Below are 15,907 nucleotides of genomic sequence, written 5' to 3'. Positions count from 1 at the left end.
CAGCTCAGTAGTTAACACTACTGCCTGGCAGCACTAAGAACGCTTGTTCAATTCCAGCAGGAGGGGTGCTCTTATCTACCTCTCCAATCATTTTTACCCTACTGCCAATCTCCTTTAACCCCATGACCCTGCACATTACTTAAATAAAAACAAACATCTAATTCCCTCTTCAGTATATCCTTTAGAATAATACACACTTCAGTACCTCCTTTCGAGTAATACCATTATTTTATATTTCCTCTACTCATTTGTCTAAGCTCTATCATCCAAAAACTTTGAAACCATTCCACATACCCAAATTGAGGTCATTAGTATACAATCAAAAAAAAACAGTAGTTCTAGTACAAACACTGAAGAACTCTGCTGTACATTTTCCTACAATCCAAAAACAAACATTCACCGCCACTCTGAATTTCCTGTTACTTAGTCAACTTTGTGTACATCTAAACATTTCTCTTTTTATTATGTGCCTTTTAAAAGACATTAATTAGGGGAAATGTAAAGTAATAGGTTAAGGGAATAGGGTGGGATACTCATCGAAGGGTCGGTGTGGACTTATTGGGCCAAATGGTCTGTACAGTGTAGGGATTCTATGAAATATGTTAACAGGACTTGATATGGTCCATTCAAGGATACTGAAGATTCAAAATTGGAAATTGCAGAGGCATTGACTATAATTATGAAGCGTTCTTTAGACTCAAATGCCAGAGAACTGGACACATTATGCCACTGTTCAAACAAAAAAAAGGTGCAAAAATAAAATAGGAGCAAATACAAGTTAGTCAGTTTAACTTCAGTGATGATTAAATTTTCTGAAATAATAATCTAGGTCAAAATTAGTTACATGGATAAATTTAAGTTATTTAAGAAAAACCAGCATCAACTTATTAAGGGAAAGTCATGTTTAACTAACTTGAATTTTGGGCAAAGCTGTTGATGTGGTACATGTGGTCTTGCAAAAGGCACTGGTTAAAAGCTGCATAAATGACGTGATGCAAAGTTACAGCTTAAGGAAGAAGAGTACAGTAGCAATGTGGTTACAAAATTGACCAATTGACAGGAAACAGTAGCGATTAATGAATATTTTTTGGGCTTGGAAAGTGTGTAGTAGAGTTCCTCAGGGATTGGTGCTGGGAGTGTTGCTTTTCCTCATACTAATGACCTAGATTTTGGTAAACAGGCGCAATTTCAAGGCTTGCCATTGATATGAAACTTGGAAGCATTGTGAATTATTAGCAGGATTGTGTAGAACTACAAAATAACATAAGTAGATTGGCAGAGTAGGCAAATGGGGGATGAAGTTCAACGAGAAGAAATATGAAGTGTTTCATTTTAGATCAGAAGAATAGAGAAATAATTCGCCAAGTAGAATATAATTAAACCAGAAGCAAAAGGACCTGCCTGTATTGAAGGTGACATGACAAGTTGGGGAAGAGTTAAAAAGCACAGATGGTAACTTAATTAGAGCATGGAGTACAAAACAAAGAGGTTATATTAAAAGTTGTTGAAGACATCACTGGTGCACCCGCATTCAGGCACTGCCACTTAAGGAAAACTGTGAAGGCACTAGAAAGAATGTAGAAAAAGGTTCTTGAGAATGGTTCCAAAGATGAGGAACTTTGGTTATGAAGACAGATTGGAGAAGTTTTGATGGAGGTATTCAAAGTAATGAAAGGCCCTGACAGGTATGATAAACTGTACTCACTCATGTGAGGATAGAGTATGTAAGGGCACAATTTCAAAGTAATTGGCAAAAGCAATATCAAAAAAGAATCATGCAGCAAGTCGTTCAGATCTGGAATAACTACTTGCTCTCTACCCTTCCAACATACTGAAATATGCTGAATTATACTATGCTAGTTGACAGGAGAAAAACACCACTTTATTACTTAATTTTCTCTTATACAGATGTTTCAGGTTACAAAATCCCAAGGTCTATAGATGGTGTATACTACAAAGTATGATTTTCCCAGATTAAAGGAACTTGTGGACTTAAATTGGGAAAGAACCTTTCAAAAGAAAGGATTATTTAACAAATACTGCAGTGTTTGAAAGCAAATAGCCTGACCCTCATTGTGAGTGCTGTTTACACGGTTGCTTATTCAAGCAGTAGTTGAAGTATAGTTTGCAGATGAACTGAATGCAGAAGGGTCTGTACAAATGGAGATTCAGCTAACAACAAACTAATTAGCCTGTGGAAAAGTGATCAATTATCAATGACAGAGGCCTTCTGCCTGCCAACAACAATGTGATTGGTTCTCAGGTAGCTTAACAGATGAGGGTGAACAAGATTGAGACTAACCATCAGATCTCCTCCAGCTCAGGAGTCCTCTGCAGCACAAGTCATTTTAAGCCTGAAGAAAATCTGTTTATCAATTCTTCTATAGTTACAATAAGCTGTGGCTCTTAAGAAAGATCTCTGATTTATTAGTTAAGTGTGAACCAGTCATACTATGCCTCTTGCAAATCCATGAAAGGTAAACTGAGAAACAGTGAACCATCTCAGCAGATATGGTGAACAGAGACCACTGAAATGCTTTCTCAGTTTTCCCTCTGTCCATAACACCAATGTTTCTTCCTGTCTGTATAAGGGGAAGGTTATGAAGAGATTAGAGTTTTAACTACTCGACAATTGTTTAGCTGTATCTAGAATCTATTTACCCATAATAAATAGTAAATCTTGTTCGCTGCAGAAACATGCTCTGAGCTGTCAACCAGGGTCTGAAAATCAGGTAAACTGGGGAATTTGTGTATACTTTTCAAAATCTTTAACTTTTGTAATGACTTCAGGAATAGCGGGCCTTGATTTTCAGCATGCTACCCCAGCAAGGCATAACATGTATGAAAACTATAAAGTCAGTACAACTTAAAGGCAATATTTCTCCTGCAAATTATGATTTGTGCTTTAATGTGCAAACAATAAAAGAACCAGCATATGTTAAAACTTTGTGTGTGGTGAAGCTACTGCCATCTTCTCAATGGCGCTAAGTAATAAAGTTTAATCAATCTGAGGCAAGTTTTTAAACTGAACACCGCATTCTAAAATTGGATTCTGATAATGCTGACTTCTCAAGTTGCACAGCTATAAGCTACAAATAGATTTCTCTGCTGACAGTGACGAAGTAAGATGTTCAATACAGTGCACCTAACAAAGAACATAAAAAACAACAATAATGCTGTAACTGAATACTGACCTACTTTTTCCCTTAAAGTCTTTCCTTCATATCTGCCAGTTTCTCATTCTCTACCACATCTATGGAAAGAGAGCAATTTTTCTGAGCTAATTCCCTCAATTGACACTAATCACGAGAGTTATTCTTTTCCAAGTAGTCAGCAAGTTAACATAGAGTAAAACTGTTGTCATATAATTAATTATCCATTCTCAAAGCATGACTACAAAAATACATTTATGAAGTCATAAATCTGCATCAATGCTTATACTGTACCTGATGTCTCATGTAATGCTGAACATAAGCATTTCCACTTTTAATGACCTTAAGGCAAAAAGGGCAAAGCAACTGCTTGGTATTTTCATGAACAACGCGGAAATGGTTATCAACATCTGAATACACTGATGAGCGGTAGTTGCATACCTAAAATGGAGCAAAACAAAGGGAATATACTGTGATTTTTAACAAAAACGTTTAAATATTCTTTTACAAAAAGCAGCTGAAAAATTACCTGACAAACATATGGCATTTCCCCTGGTTTATGATTGTCTTTCATATGTTGCAGAAGTACTTGCTCAGATTCATAGGACAACTCGCAAATTTTGCAAATTGCTAGAAGGCAACCAAAGCACAAGAATACAACAAATTACACAAGATTTGCTTCTGCAGATATTTTCCAACTTATAAATTTTGCTACAATATAAAAGAGATAACAGATGGGTTGCATCATCCAACTTGGAAGAATCTGATGGAACAAAATATTTATTTTAAATATTACCAAACTCCTGTGCATTCCTCAAAGTTGTGGTGTTCTTATTTGCATCAGCTTTGTTATGAGTAAAATTAAGACTTCTAACCTATTAATCCCATTAACATCACTATTAATCCCATTAAACCACAAACAATTTCTTCCTTCTTTTCCTTCTGTTTGGATTCAGCCGTTATATATTTGGGGCACATTCAGTAACCTCCCCAGTGTATGGTACATATGGGTAATAGGGGCTGCCCGTGACGCATATCTGCCAGTTGCATGATAAGAACTGGTGGTGTTTGGGAGAATGCAACACATTGCTACCAGAAGATGAACGCACATTTTAAAATCGAGAAGCTAGGGCAGCTCATAAGTACTGGTATAACTGGCTGCGATAGATGATTCGGTCTTTATTGATAAAGTAAATCTTGAACAAGCTTTTATACAGCATCTGATCCCTTCCAATTGCTGAAGTCCTTGCTGTCCAGATCCCAAGCATCTGAAATTGGAATCTAAGATTCAATGGGGAATTCAGATGCTAGGGATCTGTGGTATGGGGAAGATCTGCATTATCAGAAGTATTTAAATTCTTTTCTTTGTACAACTAGTTGTGTTGCACTATGATTTAAAAGCTATTTCCTTTTGTATTTCCCACATTCTTTTTTTGCAAGGTGATTTACCTTTGAATCTCCAAAATGTATTTCTCCAATACATTGCAGATTTTCTCCAACATACTTTGCAGTTCTTATTCATCAAGTGCAATTTTATTTATACCGATTTTATTTGGAACCATCTCCTTTCTTCCAAGCAATATCTGATTTACAGCAAGTTCAGTTATCTCAATATAACATCTTTACCAACATACAAGGTCAGATTAGATCAAAAGTGTTCGTCTAGCTGATTCTCTCCAATATGCCTTTTGCAAAACAGTATCACAGCATGCATTCTCATGTGCAAGAATAAACTGAGCATCAAATGCAATATAATATTAGATTCCACCACCTTTAAAAATCAATCTTTCCATGAACCAGACCTCTTAGATACTTAAAGACACTGAATTCAAACCATGGAAACAGCACCATTCACAAAAGTGAGCTGGAATTAAGGTCCAATCAGATATTGGTAGTCTGCAACCTAATCTCTGCCTGATAGCATCATGAGGGATGTACAATGTTCTTTACTAATATTTCATTAAGTAGTGGCATGGTGATTTTATTCAAATTTGGGCAACAATCACAGCTTCATATTATCCTTTCACTCTGGGATCCAAATTTGAATTTAGCAAACATGTGAAGATGAAAATCTACTTTTTTTGTTGACCAGAAGAAATCCACATGAAATGGGTTTGGTACCATGTTCCCCCCCTAATGGTTTTATACACCTCTTTAAGATCACCCCTCAACCCCAACACTCCAGAAAAAACACAGAGTTCAATGTATTTTTAGGCAGACTTAGAGTCATAGAGATGTACAGCATAGAAATTAGATTCTTGATGTTATTGCACCCATCATACAAACATTAATTTACAACAAATTTCAACAGCAAGGTATTTGAGAAGAAAATACTCATACTAGTTAAACAAGTTCAAGATGAAGCAACATTACCACATCACAGTAAAGTAAATCCAAAGGTGACACTGGATACCCAAAATGGACAAACATTCAATTGCTGACTATATTGACATGTCTAACTGAACTTTTCTGTTCTCAAAGTTAAGGAGGTCATGTTACAAACAACTTTCAACAAATAATATGGCTAACACATTACTGATAATGCAACCAAAGTTCTCCAACCAATTTAAGATATCCTTCTAGAAAGTTAAACGTTCCAAAACTATAAGAGACAACTCGTCCATGCCGACTAGATATCCTAACCTAATTTAATCCATTCGCTAGAACTAAGTCCATATCCCCCTAAACCTTTCTTATTCATATATCCATCCAGATGCCTTTTAAATGTTGTAACTGTCCATCACTTCTTCTGGCAGCTCATTCCACCCACGCACCACCCTGTGTGAGAAAAAGTTATCCCTTAGCTCCATTTTGAATCTTTCCCCTCTCACCCTAAACCTATGTCCTTTGGTTCTGGATTCCCCCAGCTCAAGAAAAAGACCTTGTCTATTCATCCTATCAATGCCCTCCATGGTTTTATAAACCTCTTTAAGATCACCCCTCAGCCCCCAACACTCCAGGAAAGGCACAAAGTTCAATGTATTTTTAGGCCGACTTAGAGTCATAGAGATGTACAGCATGGAAAGTCACCCTTTGATCCAACTTGTCCATGCCGACCAGATATCCCCACCTAATCTGGTCCCACTTGCCAGTATTCGATCCATATCCCTCCAAACCCTTCCCATTTATATACCTTTCCAGATGCCTTTTAAATGTTGCAATTGTAATAGCCTCCACCACTTCCACACACACACCACCCTCTTTGTGAAAAAGTTGTCCCTTAGGTCTATATTATATCTTTCCCCTCTCACCCTAAACCTATGCTCTCTAGTTCACCCCAGAGAAAAGACTTTATGTCTATTTACCCTGCTCATGCCCCTCATGATTTTTATAAACCTTTTCTGCATTATCTTGGTTTTAGTATTAACTGAAGAAATACCAATGGATGAAGATTTAAAGGTACTAGAACATTATGGAGGTGTTTGTCATTTGCTGGGCCAGCATTTATTGCCTATCCCTAGTTGTCCTTGGATAGGTGGTGGTGAATTGCCTTCTTGAACTATGTAGTCCATTTGGTGTAGGTATCCCCACAATGCTGTTTGAGAAGGTTCTAGGATTTTTACCCAGCAGAACTGAAGGAAAGGTGACACATTTCCATGTCAGGATGCTGAGTAGCTTGGAGGGGTACTTGCAGGAGACAGTGTTCCCATGAATTTGTTGCCCTTGTTCTTCCGGATGGTACAGGTCATGCATTTGGAAGATGCTGTCTAGTAACCACTGGTGAATATTTGCAGTGTGTCTAGTAGACAAAGCAGACTGCTGCTTCCCACCATTGGGGGTGGATGAGTGAATGTTTATAGACATGGTGCCAATAAAGTGGGTTGTTTAGTTATGAGGGAAGTAAATAATCTGGAAAATGAACAAAGATAAGTTTATTATTTGGCAACTTATGCCTGGTATTACTTTCTATATTTTTACATTTTTGACAAATGTGACTGTACAAGAGTTTTTTGCAAAAATATTGGGCAGAAAAAAATAGAACAGTATGAGCACAAAATTAGAAACATAGCAACAACAGCAGGCCTTTCAACCCTCAAACCTGTTAATATTAAATTGGATCATTAAATTGGCTGATCTCTATCTCAAACCTTGTTACCATGATTGAATTCATCAACCTTGAGATCCTTATACAGTACAAGAAAAACATTCCCTTCACAAGACCACAGTGCAATTAGCTAATATTTTATTTAATGGTAACTAAATTACATATGCACAGTGTATCACATTGATACAACCTCAGATATCAAAAGAACCAGTTGAAGAAAGATTTTCTTTTTTGGAATTCTCAACACAGATATATTCAAAAATGAATTTTGGGCTCTATGGGAAACAAAGAACTTGGGAATGGGATGGCAAGTGATTCTAGCGCAGATATCTGAGATCTCACTGAATGAGTCAGGAAAGCATTTCTCCCATATGTTAATGTTGAAAAATACATTTTTAGAGATTCTCAACTATGAATCCATAGGGATTGGTGACAATCTCCAGGATACATGGGTGAACTACTGTCAATGGGAGAAATGCAACATAGCAGCAAATGGATAAAATACGACATGGTATGCTAGCTGAAATTTTCAAAGCTCATAATTTTTGCTCATATCCATAGTTCATATATTTGGGAGGATAAACAACTCCTCCAGCATCTCTTCACCCTGACTTCAGGAATGCATGAATTGTAATTATCTTGGAGAAGTGAGATAAATCAGTCTGCAGAAACTATTAAAGTATCTCTCTTTTCCTTCCAGATAAACCACTAGAATGGTCTTTGTTGCCAAACAAACATAAGTAAAAGAACAAGAATAACATCAAGAACTTACATTGATGCTTTCATTCAACCAAACCAAATTCATAAATCATGAGGCCCTGTGAATTGTGCTCCAGCCACCTGAAGGTTCAAGAAATTTCATCACAATTCTGTAACTGCCTCATGATGATATGACTACTGAGAGTGGGGCATCTGAAACAGGCACGTTCAATAATCAAACTGGGGTCAGAAAAGACTACATGATTGCTCCCATACAATTTACAATCTGACAATCAGCCATTCACTTCTCAAAGACCAAATGCCCTCCAGAGAGAGGAGTACATGCCATCTACATGCAAAACTCTAAGCTTCAGCAGTCTCTATGTCAAAACTAAACTGATCACCTTAGGCATACCTGACCTACAGCATAAAATAACACCAGTATGGTTGCCCACTCTGCACCAGATTATCAAGCCAGCCTCAATCTCTTCAGTTTTGCATACAAAAATCTTAGTATATGCTTTAAAGTTGCCAGACCAAAACTCATTGCAACCCAGCTTTGGTGAGTCAAATATTTGCCTCCTACATGTGCTGAAAAGATACTCTGGAACATGTGGAGTACTTCCTATAGCCACCTCTCTGAAACAGCTACTTTGAAGAGGAGACCCAAGCCTTGATCAACTCCATTTGTTCAGCCTTCTGCAAACTGCAGCATAAAGTCATATGTGTTACTGGGTTTTAAACGGCAGTTGATAATTCCATTGTAGTCTTTATCTGAACTCAGCCTGAATGAATTTTGTCAGGGAATTGTATGGATGCTGGATCAAGAGAGAAGTGACACAGCAAAGCTGCCTCATTCTGCACAACCAGGTCAACGAATCATGTAAAGCAAATCATCCAGCTGGAGAAAGAAGCATGACAACAGACTAAAAAGATGTAAAGCTTCACAAGAGAACAAATTAAAACACATACTAAAAAAAAATGCCCTGTAGTATTGCAAAATGAAAAAGACAGAAACTAATGTGAGAACACAATATGGCATGCATTGTACATCTACAAATCATTTTATCATCTACAAATCTACAAATAAAATGATTTGTAAATGTACAAATTGTGATTCACCACACAGTGAAAGTATAATTATCCTAAGTAACAGACCAAACAAAACAGGGTAATGAATATGTTATGATTACTGGATATCAAAGTCACTCCGACAAGAAAGCTGCTCTATTACCCTTGATATGTGGAAATAAAATTTGTCATTTAAAAAGGTGGAATGAATTTACACCAAACACATGCAATGTACACTGTGTACAACTTCTACATTTATGACAGGTTGTCATAGCTTATGCAATTACAGACCAAAATAAAGGTTAACCAATTGAGAAAGATTTACCGTATTTAAGAAAGCACACGGCTTCTCATTTTCAATTAATGGGAATTTCAACACCATCTGCAGATGCAGGTCTCCAGGCTGAAGACTTCTGAAGCACGCACCTTTTTGTTGCATATTATTATGAGTTCTTGTCCAGAGATTTTTCTAGCTTTCAATTGATACAGGCATTCTTACTATTATTCATTATTTCAAAGTTTGTGCGAAGATTTGTAGCTCGGGTGCTTGTTGTAGTGGTTCTGTTCGCCGAGCTGGAAGTTTTTGTTGCAAACGTTTCGTCCCCTGGCTATTCACCACCCTTGTGGTGAATTCTCCGTTCGGGTTCACCACAAGGGTACACAGGAAAACAACGCACACAGACCAAGTCCTAAACTATGAAAGTAACCACCCCAACACACACAAACGAAGCTGCATCAGGACACTATTCAAAAGAGCTACAACACACTGCAGCACACCAGAACTGCGAAAAGAGGAAGAGGAACACCTATACAAGGTATTCGCCAAAAACAGATACCCGCGCAACTTTATCAACAGTTGCCTAAGAGATAGACCACGGAACGAGGACATGCCACAACCAAAAGGACTAGCCACACTACCATACATCAGGAGCGTTTCAGAACTGACAGCCAGACTACTGCGACCCCTAGGACTCATAACGGCACACAAACCAACAGCCACGCTCAGACAACAACTTACTAGAACAAAGGAGCCAATACCCAACATGAGCAAAACTAATGTAGTTTATAAAATACCATGCAAGGATTACACAAAACACTATATAGGACAAACAGGAAGACAGCTAACAATCCGCATACATGAACACCAACTAGCCACGAAATGACACGACCAGCTATCCCTAGTAGCCACACACTCAGACAACAAGCAACATGAATTCGACTGGGAAAACACTACTATCATAGGGCAAGCCAGACAGAGAACAGCCAGGGAATTCCTAGAGGCATGACATTCATCCACAAACTCCATCAACAGACACATCGACCTGGACCCAATATACCAATCACTACAGCGGACAGCTGAAACTGACACCCGGAAGCGGCAAGGACAGACCACTATAAATGCCGGAAGAAACATCAAAGAAGCGCTTCGCAGGAGGCTCCAGAGCACTGATGATGTCCCCTAGCCAGGGGACGAAACGTTTGCAACAAAAACTTCCAGCTCAGCGAACAGAACCACTACATTCATTATTTCAAACAGAATACAAAATAAAATCCTAAAGATCAATATCCTACATATTTTGTCAAATTTGCAATTGCAATGCAGAAATTTGTCATTTAACACCATTCTAAAAAGATACCTAACACTTACTTGTTGACTCATATGGACTGTGAGCAGTTTCAATGTGGCACTGTAGCTGAAAAGGTGTGGGGAACTGACGATGACAATGCTGACAGGTAGTGTGGTTTTCCCAGCTCTCACTGCTCTGCTTCTCTAACTCCATGTGATGCTTCATGTGATTCATAAACCTAACAATGACAAGGCAACTAATAAAACACTTATTTCTAAGACACAGCTTTAAACATTATATTGCAAGGTGAAATCATCTTCAAGTAACTAAAACTATAGTTGATTAAACTTTGCAAAATGCATTACATGTAGTTTTATACTTGACAATTTTTCATAATTCTTAAAGTAAGTCAACACAATCAACCAATTTTATCATTTTTAATCAACCTTTATTTAAATATGTAAAAGTTCAGAAGAGATCACTCCAAAGAGTCTTAATAGACAAAAGGTGACAGACTAAATATTGGAAATGCTGAGTTAGGTTTGGCAACATTCAAGCTAAGACTTTTTTGAAAAAAAATATTAATTCATGAGATTGAATGTCACCAACTAGGCGAGCACTCATTGCCTATTCTTAAATGCCCTAAGGGCGATTAAGAGACAAATGTAGGCTAGGTCAGATGAGAACAACAGTTTCCTTCCCTTTAGTTAACCAGATGGATTTTCCCTGACAATAAGCAACAATGATTTGGAGATGCCGGTGTTGGACTTGGGTGTACAAAGTTAAAAATCACACAACACCAGCTTATTGTCCAACAGGTTTATTTGGAAGCACTAGCTTTCGGAGTGCTGCTCCTTTATCAGATCACCTGATGAAACAGCAGTGCTCCAAAAGCTCGTGCTTCCAAATAAACCTGTTGGACTATAAGCTGGTGTTGTGTGATTTTTAAATAAACAATTTCAGCATAAACAGTAGGTGCTTAATTCCAGATTTTTGTTTTAAACAGATTTCAAATTCCACCATCTGCCATCACCACGCCATATAGCTAACATTTCAGGTTGATAATCCTTCATTAGAAATCATTCCATTTACTCAGCCACAAAAACTGTGAATACACGAACTCTAAGGAGAGATATACCAGGATTGGAGGCAGTCCTGTGAAGGTTCATTAAGGTGCTCTTGGTTATGGAGGAATTGCCTGATGAGGACAGTTTGAAGTTTGTACTCTTCAGAGCTTAGAAAACTGAGGGGAGACCTTATTAAAACACACAAAAGTTTTAGGGGGCTTGGTAGGTTGACACAGACAGGTTGTTTCCCCATATAAGCAAGTCTCAGACCAGGGGACTAAATCTCAGAGTTGGGGGGAGGTCACCCATTTAGGACAAAGATGAGAAGATTCTTTGAAATACATTACTGGAGAGCGTGGCAAAGCCAGGGTTGTTAAATATATTCAAGGCTGGGACAGACAGATTTGTTATCACTACATAATCAAGGGTTGAGTATAAGGCAGAAAAGTGGTGCGAGGATTTCCAGATTAGTTATAATCTTAAATGAATAATGGAACAGACTCAATGGGCAGAATAGCCTACTTCTCCTCCTCCATCTTACGGTCTTAAATGCTGCTAGGCCAACTGAGATTCTATTACAGGTGCTTGGTTTTTGTTTTAATTCTAGCATCACTGGTATTTTGTTGTAACCAACACAGAATCTTCTCATTGCATCAGAACCCTAAAATTAACTATTTTTATGAGATGCTGAATTTACCATAGTTTATATTTTGTATTACATTATTAGTGAAAGCAGAAAACATCATTAACTAAATCAGAGTAATTCATTGTTCAAGAGATATAAAATTTTGCTTTATGAATCCAGATTAATAGGGCCAGAAATATTTAATGGGGCTGGATTTCCAAACAATGGGAGGGAAGTTACCATCAGAAAACCCTGGAAATTAACAAATGTATAGCAGGTAGGTATATTCTTAAAATAAGGGTAACAGTACACCATTCAGCCCCACACGCATGCTTTACTGTTCAATAGGGTCATGTTTAATCACACAACTTGTACCTCTTTCCTGCTTCCTCCCCATACCCTTAGATGCTTCAGTCCCAAAAAAACTATACCTAACTCCTTGAAAACATTCAATGTTTTCGCCTCACCTGCTACCACTCTCTGGGTGAAGGAATTTCTCCTTATCTCAGTCCTAAATGGACCTCCCCTGTACGTTTAGACAGTCACCCCTGGTTCTATACTCCCTAGTCACTGGGAGCATTCCATGTGTGTTGACTTGTCAAGCCCAGTTATAATTTTACAGGTTTCTATCAGACTCACTCCTCATTCTTCTAAATCCCAGTGAATATTATTCCAACTGATCCAGTCTCTCTTCAAATGTCAATCCTGGCATCACAAAAATGAAGTTCTTGATGAGAGTATAGCATGGTTTGGATGGTTTAGGGATGATTTTGGGATGGTTAAGCAGACATCAGGTGCAGATATCAGGTGTGGATAGAACAGTCTGGATTACAAAGAGGCTTGCTTGGTGGGCTGGGAAAAAACCCTGTGGCTTCCCCTGACCCTTTAGCAATGCTGGCAATGCAAATTAATCTTCTATGCAGCAGTTCTCACCTCCCTTTACTTTTGTGTATTCCCATTCAAGGAAGTCCAGGGCAGCCAGCATTATAGTTGGAAGAGAAATGCATGGTGTCTCACCAAAATATTTAAATAAATGAACCATAAATTTGGGAGAGAGATAATCCCTGACCTGCCTTCACTGAACTGACAATGTGAGAAATCTAATTTCAGATTTTAAAATAATTGTTTCAACATGCTTAGCTCAAACCACCCAACCTAGGTCCAGTTAAAATTACTCCTAGGATGGCTTAAAAAAAAAGACCGTAAATGTGAAAGATCTTTTCGTACAATTATTAACAAATATTTGAATATTTGCTGAAGTATATCAGTGATAAACTGATACACAAAACTCATTCCCATGCTTATGCTTCTTCAAATTTACAGTAAATCCAAGCAAAAAAATGTTTTGTCAGCCCAAAACAGAATGAATATTCTCCATCCATTTTGGGAAATAAATTATATTCCTAATTTCCACAGAAATAAATTTGGCTGGTTCAAAAGCTTAGTGTTCCCAAATGTGCACAGAATACTTCAAATAGTAAACAACTAAAACTGTTCAGCCTCCAAAAAAATTACATGCTTCTTGATGCTTGCCTGAGCAGGACACATCATCAGTTACAGGCCGCATAGCTTATGGAGTTCTCTCGAACCAGGCAAGGAAGATTCACACTTGTAAGACAGTGAAGTCAAATAATTTGAATAGTTTCAGGGTCAAGGCAAATATTTAATAAATTGCATCACCAGAAAACAGATATGTTGCAGGTTGAGATGAACTAGACTGAGTCAACTGCAAAATGCATATTATATTCAACTGCACGTTTTCAGTGTTTCCTATTTTAATGCTTGTACTTGCTTAGAGTAATATGCAATGATTATTCAACAATTAATCCTGAATCATTCTTGAAGTTCAACACTGCTGCTAACAAAAAGTCAGTTCTTTTGTATATGGCATTTTATACTTGCTGTTCGAATTGAAAGGACAGTCAAGAAGCTATGACATTAGGAATTGAGGGGAATCACCGGTCACTTAAGGAAAAGTAATTACATCAACAAACAAGTATTCAAACAAATAAATGACCAAAATAAAGCACGTTAATGATGAAAAGAGGAGAACTGTAATTAATACTATTAATTCCTCACTTAGAAGAAACTGACCAAAATAAGTCTGCTTCTACAATGGTTTACTTTCTACTTCATTATTTCTCAGTTAGAAAACACACTCATTAGCTTCCAGATGTTCTCATGACAAATCACTAGCACATCCACCTAGATTGATGCTTCTAAGTACATATAATAGCAAATAAAATGTCCTCAATTATATGTGGCATTTGCTTTATTGGAGCAAGTTCATTCCACCTATTGTAACTACTCAGCCCAGATTTTCATGTAGTCTGTGCTCTCAAAAACCATACCCATACTTCAATTTTCACATTTTGCTATTTCAGCTTCCCTTAAAGGATTCTTATTCAGAACAACTATGACCTTAACTGCCAACAAATGACTATGAAACAAACGGGTGTAGCTGTTAAAACAGCTTACAGAAGCCTTTTTGCCACATTTTCAAGTAAAGTTATTCAATCAAAAGAACAGTTCTTGCACTATATAAACTACCAACAATTTTTCACCGCACATCCCTGAAGGGAATTCCACTGAAATCTGCTGATAATGCTATCAATCTATAAAGAAAATGGTAATGAAGACCGTGGAGCATTGTACCATAAACTCATAGTGCAGTGTAATCACCCTGAAGGGCACGTCAAAGTCTGCTCACCAAATTCGGTTATCTGATGGCATTTGCGTTTTAATTTCTTTTCAGCATTATGTCTCTTAGTACCATAAAAGCATACCATCAAAAAGCAAAAAGTGTCTCACAGTAACTGGAGCAAAATTCAAAACATTCTTTATACTACTGAGTTCACTTACATACACCATTAATATAGGCACCTAATTGTGTAAAAATATAATTTATTTAGCAATCACTTCAATGCAAATGTTGAAATAATTGTGCAAAAGATTTGGAACTATATACTTTTTAAAATGCCTTTTTTTTGTTCCCTCAGTCCAACATTTTGGTGAAATTGGAAGCTAATCAGTATCCAGGATTCTCCATTAAGCCATTCTGTTAATGATTATTTGGAAGTTATTTAGTATGGCCCCTGGTAATCAACTGCTGATTTCTCCACCTTGTGGGGAATATTCTGAATCTACTGAATATTGTGTAGCAGCACAAAATAGTCAAACAAACCTGCATTCCATGATGACAAGATCAATTTTAAGCATTTGATACTTTTCCATTAATCATAAAGCATCCACAAACATTCAACAATTTCTAAAAATAAAGTGCTTTTAAAGTCGCACCTTGAATCATGAGAACACACTGCCCTTTGCCTTTCTTTCATCCCGTTTAAGAAATGTGCTGTTATGAACCCTGCTAATGTTATTACCAGACAGGTCAGATCCAAGAATGAAAGTTGGCGAGACAGATCAAATTTGGTAGATTAGAGTGATGCTGGAAAAGCACAGCAGGTCAGGCAGCATCCGAGGAGCAGGAAAATTGACGTTTCAGGCAAAAGCCCTTCATTATTTGGTAACAAGCACACAATACTACAGGTTTGGTTTTAACAATAAACCTGTTAAAACCAAAACAGGTTTATTGTTTGTTTTTAATTTATTATGCATTTAGAAATTTATTATGCAACTGGAAACATGATAAAAAAGAATAAACCAAGCCATCTGCACTG

General features: G+C 37.3%; 1 protein-coding gene across 4 annotated transcripts in view; it reads right to left on the bottom strand.

Moving 5' to 3' along the window:
• The window catches only part of znf280d (zinc finger protein 280D), a 130,621-nt gene that overhangs the window by 37,233 nt on the left and 77,481 nt on the right, over positions 1 to 15,907 (bottom strand). For all 4 annotated transcript variants that reach the window (XM_060852780.1, XM_060852779.1, XM_060852781.1 and 1 more), the window contains exons 9-11: positions 10,616 to 10,773; positions 3,682 to 3,782; positions 3,447 to 3,593 (exon numbers count right to left, since the gene is read on the bottom strand). In XM_060852780.1, the coding sequence (XP_060708763.1) occupies positions 3,447 to 3,593; positions 3,682 to 3,782; positions 10,616 to 10,773 (406 nt within the window). The remainder of the gene's footprint in view (positions 1 to 3,446; positions 3,594 to 3,681; positions 3,783 to 10,615; positions 10,774 to 15,907) is intronic.

Source organism: Hemiscyllium ocellatum, chromosome 39, assembly GCF_020745735.1.
Source record: "Hemiscyllium ocellatum isolate sHemOce1 chromosome 39, sHemOce1.pat.X.cur, whole genome shotgun sequence".
Classification (NCBI taxonomy): domain Eukaryota; kingdom Metazoa; phylum Chordata; class Chondrichthyes; order Orectolobiformes; family Hemiscylliidae; genus Hemiscyllium; species Hemiscyllium ocellatum.
Note: the sequence above shows the minus strand (reverse complement) of the source record. Positions and strands in the feature narration are given on the sequence as shown.